The sequence below is a fragment of the Hevea brasiliensis genome, chromosome 7 (assembly GCF_030052815.1).
Source record: "Hevea brasiliensis isolate MT/VB/25A 57/8 chromosome 7, ASM3005281v1, whole genome shotgun sequence".
NCBI classification, from domain to species: domain Eukaryota; kingdom Viridiplantae; phylum Streptophyta; class Magnoliopsida; order Malpighiales; family Euphorbiaceae; genus Hevea; species Hevea brasiliensis.
The window spans coordinates 8,615,813-8,630,605 of NC_079499.1; the positions used below are offsets into that span (position 1 = coordinate 8,615,813).

The 14,793-nt window shown below is 35.2% G+C and overlaps 2 protein-coding genes across 4 annotated transcripts; both read right to left on the reverse strand.

Annotated features, from left to right (window-relative positions):
• Positions 1 to 4,968: 4,968 nt before the first annotated feature.
• On the reverse strand, positions 4,969 to 9,058 carry LOC110633364 (rhodanese-like domain-containing protein 4A, chloroplastic). The gene is made up of 4 exons (XM_021781933.2): positions 8,254 to 9,058; positions 6,935 to 7,037; positions 5,827 to 6,066; positions 4,969 to 5,213 (listed from the first exon to the last, which is right to left on the reverse strand). Exons 1-4 carry the CDS (start codon positions 8,886 to 8,888, stop codon positions 5,166 to 5,168), a joined length of 1,026 nt encoding a protein of 341 aa, XP_021637625.2. The 5' UTR covers positions 8,889 to 9,058; the 3' UTR covers positions 4,969 to 5,165.
• Positions 9,059 to 9,941: 883 nt separating this feature from the next.
• Positions 9,942 to 14,500, reverse strand: LOC110633368 (FRIGIDA-like protein 3). Of its 3 annotated transcripts, none has more exons than XM_021781939.2 (5): positions 14,286 to 14,500; positions 13,912 to 13,983; positions 11,822 to 12,882; positions 11,465 to 11,640; positions 9,942 to 10,558 (listed from the first exon to the last, which is right to left on the reverse strand). In XM_021781939.2, exons 3-5 carry the CDS (start codon positions 12,870 to 12,872, stop codon positions 10,142 to 10,144), a joined length of 1,644 nt encoding a protein of 547 aa, XP_021637631.2. In that variant the 5' UTR covers positions 12,873 to 12,882; positions 13,912 to 13,983; positions 14,286 to 14,500; the 3' UTR covers positions 9,942 to 10,141. The 3 variants fall into 3 exon arrangements, with proteins under 3 accessions (XP_021637631.2, XP_058005929.1, XP_058005928.1); XM_058149946.1 differs by having other exon boundaries at positions 13,912 to 14,019; positions 14,286 to 14,469; XM_058149945.1 differs by lacking the exon at positions 13,912 to 13,983 and having other exon boundaries at positions 14,286 to 14,470.
• Positions 14,501 to 14,793: the final 293 nt, after the last annotated feature.

Sequence of the window (14,793 nt, forward strand, 5' to 3'; positions counted from 1 at the left end):
ATTTTAATATGAGGGACATTTACCTAACATTTTTTAAGTTGGAATATTTTATGGTAACAAAGTAAATATGGGATAGAAGCATACTAAATTCTAAAGTTAGGGACCATTGATAAAAATTATTCTTTCTATTTTTGAAGTTTGAATTATTTAGTTATCGTAACAATAATTTCTTCCTCCTTTGAATTCATTGGCTAATCAAAAACATGATTTAATTGGATTGGGTTTAAAGCTCGATTACACACTATACTTATTAAATAAGTTTAATTTGATCTATTTTTAATTTTTTATTCAATTTAATTCAGAATTTTCAATTTAAACTCAATTTAACAAAAAAAAAAATTGAGTTTCTTAATTTTTAAGCCAAATTAAGTTTAAATTGAAATGTTATGGCTAAATTAGATAAAAAGTTAAAATGGATTAAATTGAACTCTTAATAGATACAAAGGCTAAATTTAATATTTTGCCAATTAAATTGAGTACGAGTAGACATTTGGTTAATTGGACTGAATTTTCAATTAGCTAATTGTTAGTTGACTATAAAATTATTAGTCGAACCAAATGAAATTAAGAGAACCAAAATTAACCTAAATTAAAAATATTTGATCAATTATCAGTTGTAATCGAATTAATAAAAAAAATTATATTATTAATTAATTAATTATTAATAAAAATATATTTATAATCTTTATTTATTTATAAAAAATAATAAATATGAATTAATATTAATAGGAGAATAATTGTAAGTTAAATATTGTTATAAAATTAAAAAATAATCATTATAAATAACATGTTATTAATAAAATTATAATTAATATATTGATTAATAAAAATTCGATTGTTTCGATTATTTCTATTATTAAATCGACGGTATAAAACTGATGATAAAAAAGTTAAAATTTTTTATTATTATTAATAAAAAATTAAATTAAATATATTTTTATAAAAATAATTAAATTCTATCAATTTGATTTAATTATTTAATTACAGTTAAATAATACACACTTCGAGAGACTAAAAAGTAATATATATATATATATAGAAAGTAATTCTAATTTTTTTCAAAAGAAAAATAGACCCTGAGCTAGTTTAATGGACGACTCCTTGCGTTTACACTTCAATTAACCGTTGCTAATCGTTTTATTTCATTTTTTATAAAATTTTCTAACAAAGAATTTACCTTAATCATATTTCTTCCTTTGTTTTCTTCAAGCTCTCTCTCTCTCTCTCTTTTGCGCAGCCGACAGTTGCATGTGCCTCTATTTCTATAATCCCCAGACTGTCTTTTGCTACTGCTGGCCATCAGGGACTCGATTCTCTTCAATTACATGGCACACTTGCGCACCTACTCCACCCATTGTTACTAACCAAATCAAACCTGAAAGGCAAATAAGAAAATGCGAAAATGGCGAAAAATTTTGGAAAATCATATCCAAATTCTTAAAAAAAAAAAAAAAAAAAAGAAATAAAAAATCAAGTTCAAGCCATATAAAATCAAATCATAACCACAAACAAGCCACGAAGAAACAAAACCACAAATCCTAGAATCGTGAATCACTAAAATCAATTTGAATTGAGAGAGGTTGGGAGGAGAAATCAATTTATGGCACACTCCGTGGAGCACTTGCCGAATTTTGTGGCCTTTGATTATAGAGTAAAAAAAAAGAAGTAGAAAATGACTCCATCACTGTCGCGTCAAGCGCCATTGGCATCCACTGAAGATTTGAAAAGAGATAAGATTAAAGTTAACTTCATAAGATATGCACTCGATGTCGGATCACTTGTGAATGCAACTGTAAATGGAGAATTATTGAAAAGGCAGCTGTTAGTTATCACTTATTTCGCATTTATTTAGGATATTTATTTAAGAATTTTTGTGTGCATATCTGCTCTTACTCTTTTGTTATATGATTCTGATAAAATTTTGATAGTTTAACTTGATTAAGAACCTATTTGTTAGCTGTAATTTTTTATATATATCTTTAATTTCTGATGCAATAAACATCAGAATTCTTATTCCAAAATTTCTTAGTTTTTTTACATAGTATCAGAGCCATGGCTGATGAAAAGAAAAATGAGAGTTCTGGATCAGGGAAGAAAACTTCTAGTTCTTACACACTGAATTCGAATGACAACCTAGGTAACTTGATTACCCAAGTTCAGTTGAAGGGCGAGAATTACGAAGAATGGGCGCGAGCTATGCGGACTGCATTGTGGGCCAAAAAGAAATATGATTTTATTGATGGATCTGTTAAGCAACCAGCAGATGACTCACTGGAACTCGAAGATTGGTGGACGGTTAACTCTATGCTGGTTTCTTGGGTGTTTAACACCATTGAACTGACGCTTCGCTCGACCATCTCTCACATGAAGAACGTAAAGGATCTTTGGGAGGATATTAAACAGAAGTTCTCGATTGGGAATGGTCCACGAATGCAGCAATTGAGATCGGATCTGGCGAATTGTAGGCAGGAAGGTCAATCGATCGTGTCCTATTTTGGAAGACTCAAAACGTTATGGGATGAAATAAACAACTATGATCAGATACCAGTGTGTATCTGTGCAGGCTGCAGATGCAATCTTACCATTGAATTGGAAAGAAAGCGTGAAAAAGAGAGAGTTCATCAGTTTTTGATGGGCTTGGATGAAGAAGGATACGGAACAGTGCGCTCTAATATTTTGAGCACTGAACCCTTGCCCAATTTGAATCGTGCCTATACTATGGTTGTTCAGCAAGAGCGGGTGCGAACTATGACACGAACCAAGGAAGAAAGAAGCAATCCCATGAGTTTTGCAATTCGAGCAGGAAGTCGAAATTCAGGGGGGGGATAAAGACAAATCCTCAATTTGTTCTAATTACAACCGAGAGGGATATGATGCTGAAAGTTGTTTCCAGCTGATAGGTTATCCAGAATGATGGGGTAATAGACCACGTGGAACTTCTGCTGGACGAGGAGGTGGTCAAAAGCGTGGCAATGGAGCAGGATGTAGCAAGGGAGGAGTTGCTTGTGCCAACGCCACACAAGCAACTGGAGTTAATGGTGGGTGTGGAATTGTGATATTCAGATCAAAAGGGTCTTAGTGGATTAAATGAAGAGCAGTGGGCTGCTTTGCTGGGCATGTTGAATTCTTGTCAGAATGGTGGCAATGAGAGGCTGACAGGTACACAGAGGATATTTCCTTGGATTATTGACGCAGGAGCTTCCCATCATATGACGGGAACGTTGGCATTTTTGAGTGAATTGCGTGACATTGTGCCATGCTCAGTCGGGTTACCTAATGGAGAAAAGACCTTGGCAGTGAAAGAAGGAACTGTGTTGCAACGAGGAGACTTGAAATTGCAACGAGTCCTTTATGTGCTAAATTTGAATTGTAATCTGATCTCTGTATCACAACTACTTAATGATTCAAATTTGGTTATTCAACTCACTAACAAAATTTGTGCTATACAGGACCTAAATTCGAGGAACCTGATTAGAGCGGGTGAGCAACGCGAAAAAGTCAGGTATGACTTCTCTTAAAACTTGTGAAGTTTGTGAGAGCTTTTCTTTTTTGACCGATTATTTTGTTCTTTTGGGTGAATCCCCTATCTCGTGGAAGACTAAAAAGCAACAGACAGTGTCTCGCTCATCTGCTGAAGCTGAATATCGGTCTATGAGTACTACAACTTGTGGACTTAAATGGTTGAAAGGATTATTCAATTCTCTTGGTGTGGTGCATACTGAACCTATGAATTTTTATTGTGATAGTTAGACAGCTCTGCATATAGCTGCTAATCCTATCTATCATGAACGTACCAAGCATGTTGAAGTGGACTGTCATTTTATCCGTGATGAGATATTGAATGGTAACATTCGAACAGATTATGTACGTGGTTCAATGCAACCTGCGGATATCTTCACAAAGGCGTTGGGAAAGGATCAGTTTGACTTTCTTCTTCGCAAGTAGGGCATTCGAGATCTCCATGCTCCAACTTGAGGGGGGGTATTGGAAAGGCAGCTGTTAGCTGCCACTTATTTCGCATTTATTTAGGACATTTGTTTAGGAATTTTTGTGTGCATATCTGTTCTTACCTTTTGTTGTATGATTCTGATACAATTTTGGTAGTTTAGTTTGATTAGGAACCTATTTGTTAGCTGTAATTTTTTATATATATATTTGATTTCTGGGGCAATAAACATCAGAATTCTTATTCCAAAATTTCATAGTTCTTTTACAAGAAGAAGCCTTTAAAAAGAAAAATTTGGTTAAGGAAAGATACCCACCTCGTTTGATTTTGATTGAAATTTCAATTCGAGATATTAAATGACTCTGATATTACCGAATTAACGTTCATTAATAGAATAATTTCAAGTTTACCACGAGAATTGTGAGAAGGTACAATAATTATTTTGGATCAAACTATCATTTTGGCTTGGAGTTGGACGAATTCTAAATTGAAACTGAACCGGAAATTGCATCTAGTGGTTCAATTAACCGGTTAAATTGGTTTAATTAACTTTTTTTTTTTTTAATTTTTAACCATTAACATTAGGCTTGAATATTTTTTTGTTTTTTATCTTCTTAAATTTAACATCACTAAAATATGGCAAAAATAAAATAAATTCCTACAAAAAACTGAGACAAAAATATCAAAGGACAAAATAGGACATAAAAAGTGCCACCTAACCCAAAGCATAAACACATTGGAATACATAATTTTATGATACATAAAAAAAATAATGAATTTTACATTAAAAATTATTTTTTTTAAAATTTATAATACATAAAAATATTTTAATGAATTTTACACTAAAAAATAAATGAAAATTGATATTAATGTGTTATGATTGTTAAATTATTGAGGAAGAAAAAATATGGGTATTGAGAAATAATTATAATAAAATATTTTTAACCTTCGATGCATGGTCATATTGTCACAATCGTCATCCAGGAAGCAGAGATCCTCTGCCCAAAAGAAATGTAGTAAAATTACAGATAATTCCAACTAAGGGGAGATAATGGCATTTTCAAAAATCTTCCATATAATCTCAGAATACAGAATCAATTACTACCAAAATTGATGAATAAATCAATAACAATACACAGTAATAAAAAGCTGCACCATGGAAAGGTACAAGCTTCAAGCCAAAGAAGATACTTCAATGCAGTAGACTTGGAGCAATTCTTTATGGTTTTGATGGGGTTGGAGAAGATGGAGGTTTCAAATCTGGGTACTGCATAAAAAATTATAAATAAAAAAAAAATGTTAGCATTTGTTTCTTCAAGTTTCATCCATGTGCAAATTGCAGTAATAAACATGCTTCCGAGTGATAGTCACTGCGACTGCTTACCATGCTTTTTACAGGAACAAAGACATCAAACGTTTCAAATCATCAATCCTTCCGCTTCGTTTTCATTTCATTTATAGAGGAAATCATTGGAATGTCTAATTATCTATATGGCACTACCATCAGGAATTGTTGAGATATATACACACTTCATATAAGGTTGCAATATTAATCAACATATCAGCAATTACTTATTACTATCATATTAATGGAAATGACTTGTCATTCTAAGTTTCTTTGCCAAGGTACCTTTTATAAACCCACTCTTTCTTGGATTCCCTCCTACATTCAAACATTACCCCATATAATGTATGATTCATGAAGTCATGCAAATAGCTAGAACACGAAAATTACACCTTAGCAAGCCCACAAAAAACTTCTGGAGAGTCAACTTTCCATTCCAAAGATGAATTATCAGCCTTATTCAACACAAACATGAGAGAGAGAGAGAGAGAGAGAGAGAGAGAGAGCGAGAGAGAGAGAGAGAGAGAGCGTGTACATTAGGGTAGGGAGATCGGGAATCAATCTTCAATTGAGGTGTGGAATTCAACAACTGGTTTATGTGTACATTTTCTACTCTTTGGCTTTCCGCTATGGATAGAGCCATAGTAGAGGGACTGCCATTCTTTTCTTCACTCTGCTGACCAACTCCTCCATTAATTCCCAGTTGTGAGCTTTTAGACTTCTTCTTCTTGAGATAAATATGAACCGAAGGTGGCAAAAGAGTTTCTTGTATTGCCTGCAGTAAAGCAAACATAGAAAAAAAAAAAAATATATATATATATATATATATATAACTGTTACAAGAACTGTTTATCTGTGTCTTCTACTATCCTTTATCTTTTATTTTTGGGAAAATATGCAAATAAGACTATAAGAGTGAATTGGTTCCAGAAGAAAAGCCAAGCCAGAGAAAAAAAAAAACATCTGAGAAATTTAAAAAAAAAAAAAAAAAAATCCACTTGCACACATAACATGTACGGTGTACCATTGGGCAACAGATCATGTATGGCATCTTCAGAACTCAAATCAATAAAAGAATTCCCCAAATAGCCCCACAAAGTATGGCTTATATTGCTATGTGAATTTCCTGTTAGCATTTCATCATATCCATGTAAAATCTCCACATTAACCATCAATGAGACAAAATAGTAAAAAAAAAAAAAAAATTCTATCAATGAGACAAACCACCCAATGAACATGAATTCTACATTTTTAGAAATTACATTGCAAATAGGATGAAATTTGACACAATATGTTCGATCATAAACAAACCTGCCTATTTCAGGCTTTTTTTAAAAAAAAAAAAAAAAATCTCCATTCAAAGGGTTGAAAAACTTGTCTAATCAGTTGGGCCAATTTCCCGTAAAGTATCAGCTACTAAAAAGTTGTAATTTAAGAAGCCAATCTAGAAAACTTGCATGCAGAATTTTCAAATTAGAAATATCTTTTCTTCCCAGAGTAGAAGTGAGGTTTTCTCCAGTCAATTGCCTAAAAAAGAAGTTTATTTTTAATCATTTTATTCTATCAATCAGACAGCGCCTTATAATGTTAGAATACTAATATAAGAAAAGAAACAAAGTAAACCATAAAGAAAATAAGCATACCATCCAACCCTTTTTGCCTCTGACCCCGCCCCTTATTGCATAAGCCTCTTTGAATCCATTCTTGAACAATAACTCTGCCACTCTCATTGAATTACCATCAAAACTACCTTACAAAAGGAGGAAACAAGGAGGAAATTAAAGATACATACTTTACACGGAAGAAAGGAAATTAAAATCAACCAATACAGTGCATGACTCTATACTTTGGTTCACTTTCAGAATACAAAATCAGCAGTAAGAAACAAAGAATGTGTTTACAGCTAAAATAAAAATGCAAGACTTGGTGGGTTAGATCAGGGCCCAAAGCTGTTAAGTGTATATTAAAGAAGGAAGGTCAAGAAGAAGGGATGCAAGGAGTCAACTGCAAACGAAGAAGGAAAGGAAAGTTTCAGAATTAAACAGCTGGAGTTGATTAACTGGGAGGTTAAGCTGCTAGAGGATAAGAGGAAAGCACAGCCACATGGTACTGAGAACAGAGGGAATGATCCATCTTCAATATAAATACGGATTTTGGCAGAAATCAGAGGCAGTCAGTATTTTATCCATTCAGCAGCAGTAGCTGGGGCTAGCTTGGCTAGTTTGGGAGATTCCTCCTGGTTATCTTGTTGGTTTTATTATTTCTATTGTACTTCCTTTTCTGTTAAGAGCAGTAGAAGAAGAAGAGAGGAATTGTAATTGAAAGCTGCTGTGCTGTGTAAAGGAAATTTGCCAATATTCATTCAATACAAATTACATTTCTCCATTTCCATTTTCTCAGTTTACAATTCTGCAATTGTTCCTAACTCATCAGATTGATATATATATATATATATAAAGGAAAAAGGGAGAAAACGAAGGGGGGGGGGGGGGGGGGGGGTGGGGGGGGGGGCGGGGGGGGGGGGCGCGGGCGGTGTCGGGTTTGTGCTGTTTTGATTCCAGTTCAAGTAAATCTCCTTGGGATATGCCTCGACAAAGAAGAGAAGAAAGCAATATACAAGATACCCAGTTCACCAAAATGATACAAATAGTTCTGTTTTAATCAATAATCTACAATGCTCAATTTGATAGGGCTTTGTCATAGATTTTAATTATTAATAGCTACATGAATATCACCATGCTATCAATTATCAGCTTTAAGCCTGAACTTAGTGAAACCAGAACACTTAACTCGGGAATAACCATCCAGCACAAAATCCATCTTTCACCAATTCCTTTCTTAAGAATTGTGTGCAAAAATATGGTATGGTTACTACCCAATTCCCAATTCTTCTAATTGTAGCAAGCACTAAGTGGAAAATTCAAGTTAAGAACTCGAGAAGAACACCGACTATGGCACTTACTTGTCCAGAATGCATAAGAAGGTGTTTGCTGGGTCTGGAAACTTCTCTAACACGTTCTTCACAAACCCATCTTCATCTTCCTTGGAGAACTCAACCTGAACCACACTCTTATTCAAAATCTTTAAATTGGGAGACCTCAAAGCCACCAAACTCTTCTTGTCCCTGATATCCAAAAGCTGATAATCCTTCTCTTGTCGCAGTTTTCGAAATGCATCAATGGCAGAGATAAACTTGTATTTCCTTAAGTACTGTTCAGTTAGAGGTATAACGACCAGCCAAATGAATGTACACCCAGCAACAAAAAAGGGGTTTCTGTTGAAGAAGTCATCAATTGAGACTAAGATCGATTCCAAGTTTATTTTGTCAGAGACTTGTTCAGTTGGGGTGATTAAAGCTTCAGAAGCTAAGGAAGGAAGAGAAGTGATAAGCTGAAATGTAGACAAAGAGACAGAAGTTTTGGATAAGACACAGTTTCTGAGACGTAACAGATGGTTTTGAAGAGAAGAATTTTTTGCAGATAGGAAACAGGTTTGATGAGAAGAGGGTTTAGAGGTGGAGAATTTGAGGGTTTTGGAGTGGTTCTGGATGGGTGGTGAAGAAGAAAGGATGATGGAAAGGGACTCCATGATAGCCATGACAGAGAGACAGTCACAGAGAGGATAATAAAGATCACTGCCAATGGGTTGGGCTTGTTGAAGCAAAGGCAAGTACTGGTGAGTTGTGAGACGGGCGGGCTTGGTGAGGATTGGCTTAAAATTGTCCAAGCGGTGAGTCCAATGGCTTCTAAAACATTCTACTTTGAATTTTTAACTGAAAATTTGCAAAAGTAACACTAATTAAAAATATTATCTTAATATAATAGGTAAAAGTGGGAACAATTTTAAGCAATTAGTTAAATTAAAATTTCTCCACCTTTAATATTTGAAAGTAAATTAATAAAAAAATTAATAATAGATTCAAAATATAAATATTTAAAAACTATGATAATTAATAAAAAAATATTATTCTAAATTTATTTTTATGTTTGAACATAAAATTAAAATTATAAACATTATGCAATTATATAAAATGATGCGTGTGAGCGTTAACACAAATTTTAAATGCATCCCTATACACTTAAGATTATTGAATATTATAGTAGATACCAAAATATATTTTAAAGCGAACTTCAAGGAGCTCTTAACACCCAAAAGAAAAAAGGGTTCTTTTCTCATATCAAGGAAAAAAGCAGCTACTAAAAAACTGCCCCTACTCATGAATCCAATGCGTTTAATGTTAAATAACCTAACAAATATTTTTAAATTTTCTTGTTCAAAACTGCAAATATATATCTGGCAGCTAAATGCTTTCATGACAACGGCAGGGTAAACTACCTATGGAACTTCTCATTTCACCAGAAACTCTCTTCATATGACTCACTAGTTTTTCGAGTAAATTGAAGCAACACGGATGCTCCTGCTGTTTCATCATACCCCTTCTTAACAAACATAACATTACTGAAGAAAAGTATCAATTTTCACAGATTATATTTCACCTAACAATTATAGATGAACTCATCTCTTTCTGCCAGCCTGCTTGGGCTCATCCAACCCAATCTTATCCGTATGATTTGTTCAAATGAGACAAAGCATCATACAGAAACAACTCACCAGCCAGAACAAATGAAAGGGGGAAAAAGAATAGCAGCATATACACAAAACAGAGTGCATATATTAGAGGATCAAAGTATGTCTTGTACAGCAGATTAAAATTAACAGGACAGTTTTTTTTTTTTTTTTTGGGTCTTCTTCAGATAACTAAGTTCATTCATACAACATCAACGGACTGAAGGGTTAAGGCTAACAGTTAAAATCAGGATCGTAGTCACCTTTTTCGCCATCTTTACTAACTAGTGAAGATATTGGGCTTGGTACTGGTAGCCATTTCCAAAGTAGTTGCCATGACTGGGAGAGAAGTTGTAAGTAGCAGAACCCATTAGAGGGGGAACATGATTTTCAGTGGGTCCAGAGTAAACATATGGTCTGTCATACACGTACTGCGGGTACCTATCAGTGACTCTAGGATAGAATGTTTTGTCAGCAGTAACGTTAGTGACACGGGGCCCACATCCAACACCATTAGCACGTGGTCTCTTGGGTTGAGGCTTCGCAACTTCAGTTGCTCTTTTCTTGTCTGCCTTGGCCTTCTCCAGCTGAATAAGGCGCTTTTGCAGTGGGTCAACAGGATACTGCTCCTCAAGCTTATGCTCTTCAATGCACTTTATCACAGCCTTAAGGGCAGTCAGCTCTCGCTCATTGACATCATTCTGAAACAAAATAAAATAATAAAATTTACAAGTGACACACAAATGCATTCACCAAGAACACTGTTCATTATGCAACCTCATTGAACATCAGCAATGGGCAGAACTCTAATAGATCTCCTCTGATATAAATAATGTTCACAAAAGGAAGCAAATGTATAACCTTCATGTAGGAAGAAAAGCTACCATATCAAGTAAGCTTAAATCAAGTGAACACTCAAAGGCTTGAGAAGTGCCCCAAAACCCTGTGAACTGACATAAATTATAAGAACGTTGCCAATTCAGCTACTTTAGGTTTTGATACTTCTCTGGGTTTAGCATATTCCCCCCTTTTCTTACTCTCCACCTGTATTCAACCTTGTTCTATGGTTTGCCTCTTGTAACTATTCCAAAACTACAAGGATTATATGATTACCACTTACCACCAATCTGAATGCATATAAGACCTCAAAAAGAAACAGAACTTTTAAGCGACAAGGTCTCGCAAGATATTTAATGGTAAGGATCAAGGGCATGGTGGATATTTGTGTTCAATACGGAAGCAAGAATGCAAATGCAAACAAGCATGTGCATGATATACCTAAAAAGATAACATATAGTTTCGGGAGAAACTGTTCTTGAATATCTACAAACTTTATTAGCCTTCTATCTTTTACACACACAATTACCATACACTCTAGGGATAATAAGCATCATAGTTCTCTACAATTATTTGGATTGGGCTGGGCTTAGCATTAAAATCCATACGAATGATATAACTTCCTAGTAGGAATTGTCAAAAAGCACATTATAATGACACAAACAATTAATTATACTATAGTTGACAGTTGAGGCAAATTACACACCTGCACAATGCAGCAAACGCCACGTTGTAAGGAGAGGATAATTCAATGAGTAGAAAGTACATACCTGCACAGCAGTTGGTGACGCATTTCCAGGTTTGACAGGTGAAGAAATTTTTCTTGCCTCTTTCAAGTATGATTTGAGTAAAGGTACAGGTGAAAACTGTTCTGTTAACTCAAAAGCAAAAGCCAAGTTAACTGCATCAATTTGCCTACCACTATTGACCAGTACTTCAATAACACCTGAAGAATCCACAATTTAAAATATTGATAAAAAAAAAAAAGAAAAAAAAAGAAACACAGTTAGCAACAGAAAGTTGCAAAACTAGCAACATTAAAGGGAGCACTTCGACTGTATTATTTCTAATAGATAAATCAGTGCAGCTCTATAAACATCACCAAACACGCAAATAGAAAGACAAACCTGGCATCTTCTCTGACAACCCAAGAAAACGACAGAGTACAGCAGCTTGGCGACGACGAGAAACCATTGGAATTAGCCTGGATAGTTCTTCTTCATCAAAATCAGAAGCGATGCCAAAGGTGGCCAGAAGTTGCAAGAAAGCATGTGCCTCCAAGGAGTTCCCATTGCTAGCATCCACATCTAGATCATCCAACTTGGGTTTCCATTCTTCAGCAATTGCCTTTGCCTGCTCCTTAATATCTTCTGATATTACATCAGAAATAGAAACTAGATCTGTATATGTAAGCAAAATGCTAAGGCACTCCATCAACATGATACAGGTTCGACGAAGACCCAATAGGCCTGAATCTTTCTTTCCATCAAAGTTTGGCACTTCCATTGGATAGAAATCATCCAAAGAGTTCAAGACCAGTTGGGCTGGGTTTTCTGCAGCTTTTAAAGCAAGTGGAATTTCCTCCCTCAGGACAGCAAGGTTCTTTCGATTGTCTGATATAAATTTGTGCAGCCCTTCCGAGTCCATTGCTTCACATAATTTGACCAACTCTGGATAAGATATCACCTCGATATTTCCATTTTCAGAAGAATTATTACTCTCTCCCAAATTACTTTCAGCAGCCATAGTATCAGGTGGCTGGTCTTCAATAGTTGGGAGCTCACCTTGGACATCACTGGTCACAACAGCAGGTTCCACAGATGATACCTTCCTGTGCTTCTCTAGAGCATTAGTAATGGCAAAGACAGCAGCATCTCGTTTCTCTTGGAGCCTCTTCAGTGAAGCTTGTTCCTTGGCCATCACAGCAGCTTCCCGCTTCTCCAACATTTCTTGGGCTTTTCTTGTTTTGGTTTCATACTCCCTTTCCTGGTCTTCCAACTCATGAAAGCGCCTTTTCAAGGATCTTTCAAGCCCATGGAAATGTTCTTCGAGTTCTTTCCATTTCAAGTTGAGTGTTACAGCCCGGTGACTTTCAAGTTCAGCAAATGCTTTCTGAAGCTGTTGTATCCTAGAGGTCGTGGAGTCCATAAGTGTTACAACTGATTCTGGATCTTCCATGGCAGAATAGCTGGATAGAGGAAAATAGGGCAAAGGAAATTACAAAGAGAAGAAAGTAAATATACAACATGTTCGCACCAATGAAATTTGTTACATTACTTGTATGGCCTTCGCAGCATGCACAATGCATTAATGCAATACAGAAGGAACAAACAACTAAAATGTAAGAAAAAAAATAAATTGAACAGCAAATGAAAATAAGGCTTAACATAGCTGACAACTCAACTAGTTGATCAAAGTTGATAATCAATTCCCAACAGAATCAGTATTTTATTCCAACATCTCGTAGACATAAGTATAAAAATCATCAGAAAACCACAAAAAGTTTATAAAGGAGGAAGAGGATCAATGCATTTGCTCAATTAGACGGGCTCAGATTAGTCACAGTTTGAGGCATATGACTACAATCAAGCAACAAACTCCAGCTAACAACTTTTCAAGGAGCTAAAACAATATACTTTACCATGGTTAGAGCATATATATATATATATATATATATATATAGAGAGAGAGAGAGAGAGAGAGAGAGAGAGAGAGAGAGAGAGAGAGAGAGGTCATGTACAGAACTTCCCCAATCCTACTTTCAATATCGTCTACCCCAAAGAAATCGATAGACGAAAGTTGATGCACTTAAATTTTGCCTTCAGGCTTCAGCTATCCCCATTAATATAACTACACTACAATTAATTTTTATGCAAATCCGTTACCAAATGTGAATGACCTTATCATTAGTCATATTGCCTCATTTGGTTGAAAAAGTAGTGCAGATTAATGTTTTCTACCACCTTACTAGCGAAAATAGGAGGTTAAGTAAAGCATATATATCAAAAGTAGCCTAATTTCAGAACCCCGAGTAACCCAAATAATAAGCACAGCACACTATATTTTCTTCAAAGAATAAATGACAAAGGCGAACCAACACCCAATTCAGCATAACTCAATGAACCATTATAGAAATCACAAACGCACGCACACTCTCTAGTACACAAATGCATAAGAAATCAGTTAACATTCTTAGCAACAACAGACAATAGCTTACCACTGGCTTGACTAGCTTGAATACACCAAAACCCTAGATCGAGAAAATTAGAAAAACAAGACGACTGAAACCCTGAAGATAGAGAGCAAAACCATCAGAAAAGCAAACCTGAAGATAATACAAACACAAAAAAGAAGCCACTTAAACCAACAATCTAGAACACAGGAAATCCAATAGAAGTAAAAATTTATTTTCAAGGCAAGTACTTCCCGAGAAATATTCCCCAATAACAGCATCCAAGAACCCAGTGTGAAAATTGGAGAAAATCATAGCAAAATGGGAGCTAATTTTGGAGTAAAACCACAAGGCCGATCTAGAAAGAAGATAAAAAATTGAAAGAAATGATAAAGAAATTAGCTAAAACAGAGGCATACCTGAGTGATTCGAGCAAAATATAAGACAAAAACGTCGAAATTGAGCAGGGAAACGATCAATCCATGGCGGATTGGGTAGTGTTTGTGTGTGGCTGCTACTCTACAATCCCTAGAGAGAGAGAAAGAGAGAGAGAAAGAGGAAGAGAGAAGGGAAAGTTAAGACTTAAGAGGAGGCAAAAGGGAGGATGTTATCGCAGACGCTGCCCTCTATCTTTTGCTTTTCTGTGGGCACTCTCGTTCTTGCTATTTGACAAAGGGCAATGATTGGTTTCTCTTGCTGGGAGTGATTTCAGCAAAATTTGGAGTGCCTGAAATGTTGCAAAACGTGGGCTCTCTGGAATGGGATATGTCGCTATGTTTACGAAGCCTATCCGGCCAATAGTTTGGCCCAGTCCATTGACGTAATCCCTTTTCAGGAGGCGGGACATAAATTCTATTTGACATTAAATCCGAGAGTCTGAAATTACTTTTTTTTAAATAAAAGTATCATTTTAAATGTTATTAAAAA

Excerpts from the sequence above, each read along its gene's own strand:
- LOC110633364 (XM_021781933.2), bottom strand. The coding sequence starts at position 8,888 with ATGGCTATCATGGAGTCCCTTTCCATCATCCTTTCTTCTTCACCACCC. Across the intron at positions 7,038-8,253 it reads TTCTTATGCATTCTGGACAA|TTTTGATGGTAATTCAATGA; the intron begins GTAAGTGCCATA and ends TTTGTAAGGTAG. Across the intron at positions 6,067-6,934 it reads GAGGCAAAAAGGGTTGGATG|GCAATACAAGAAACTCTTTT; the intron begins GTATGCTTATTT and ends GCTTTACTGCAG.
- LOC110633368 (XM_021781939.2), bottom strand. The coding sequence starts at position 12,872 with ATGGAAGATCCAGAATCAGTTGTAACACTTATGGACTCCACGACCTCT. Across the intron at positions 11,641-11,821 it reads GTTGTCAGAGAAGATGCCAG|GTGTTATTGAAGTACTGGTC; the intron begins GTTTGTCTTTCT and ends TGGATTCTTCAG. Across the intron at positions 10,559-11,464 it reads CGTCACCAACTGCTGTGCAG|AATGATGTCAATGAGCGAGA; the intron begins GTATGTACTTTC and ends ATTTTGTTTCAG.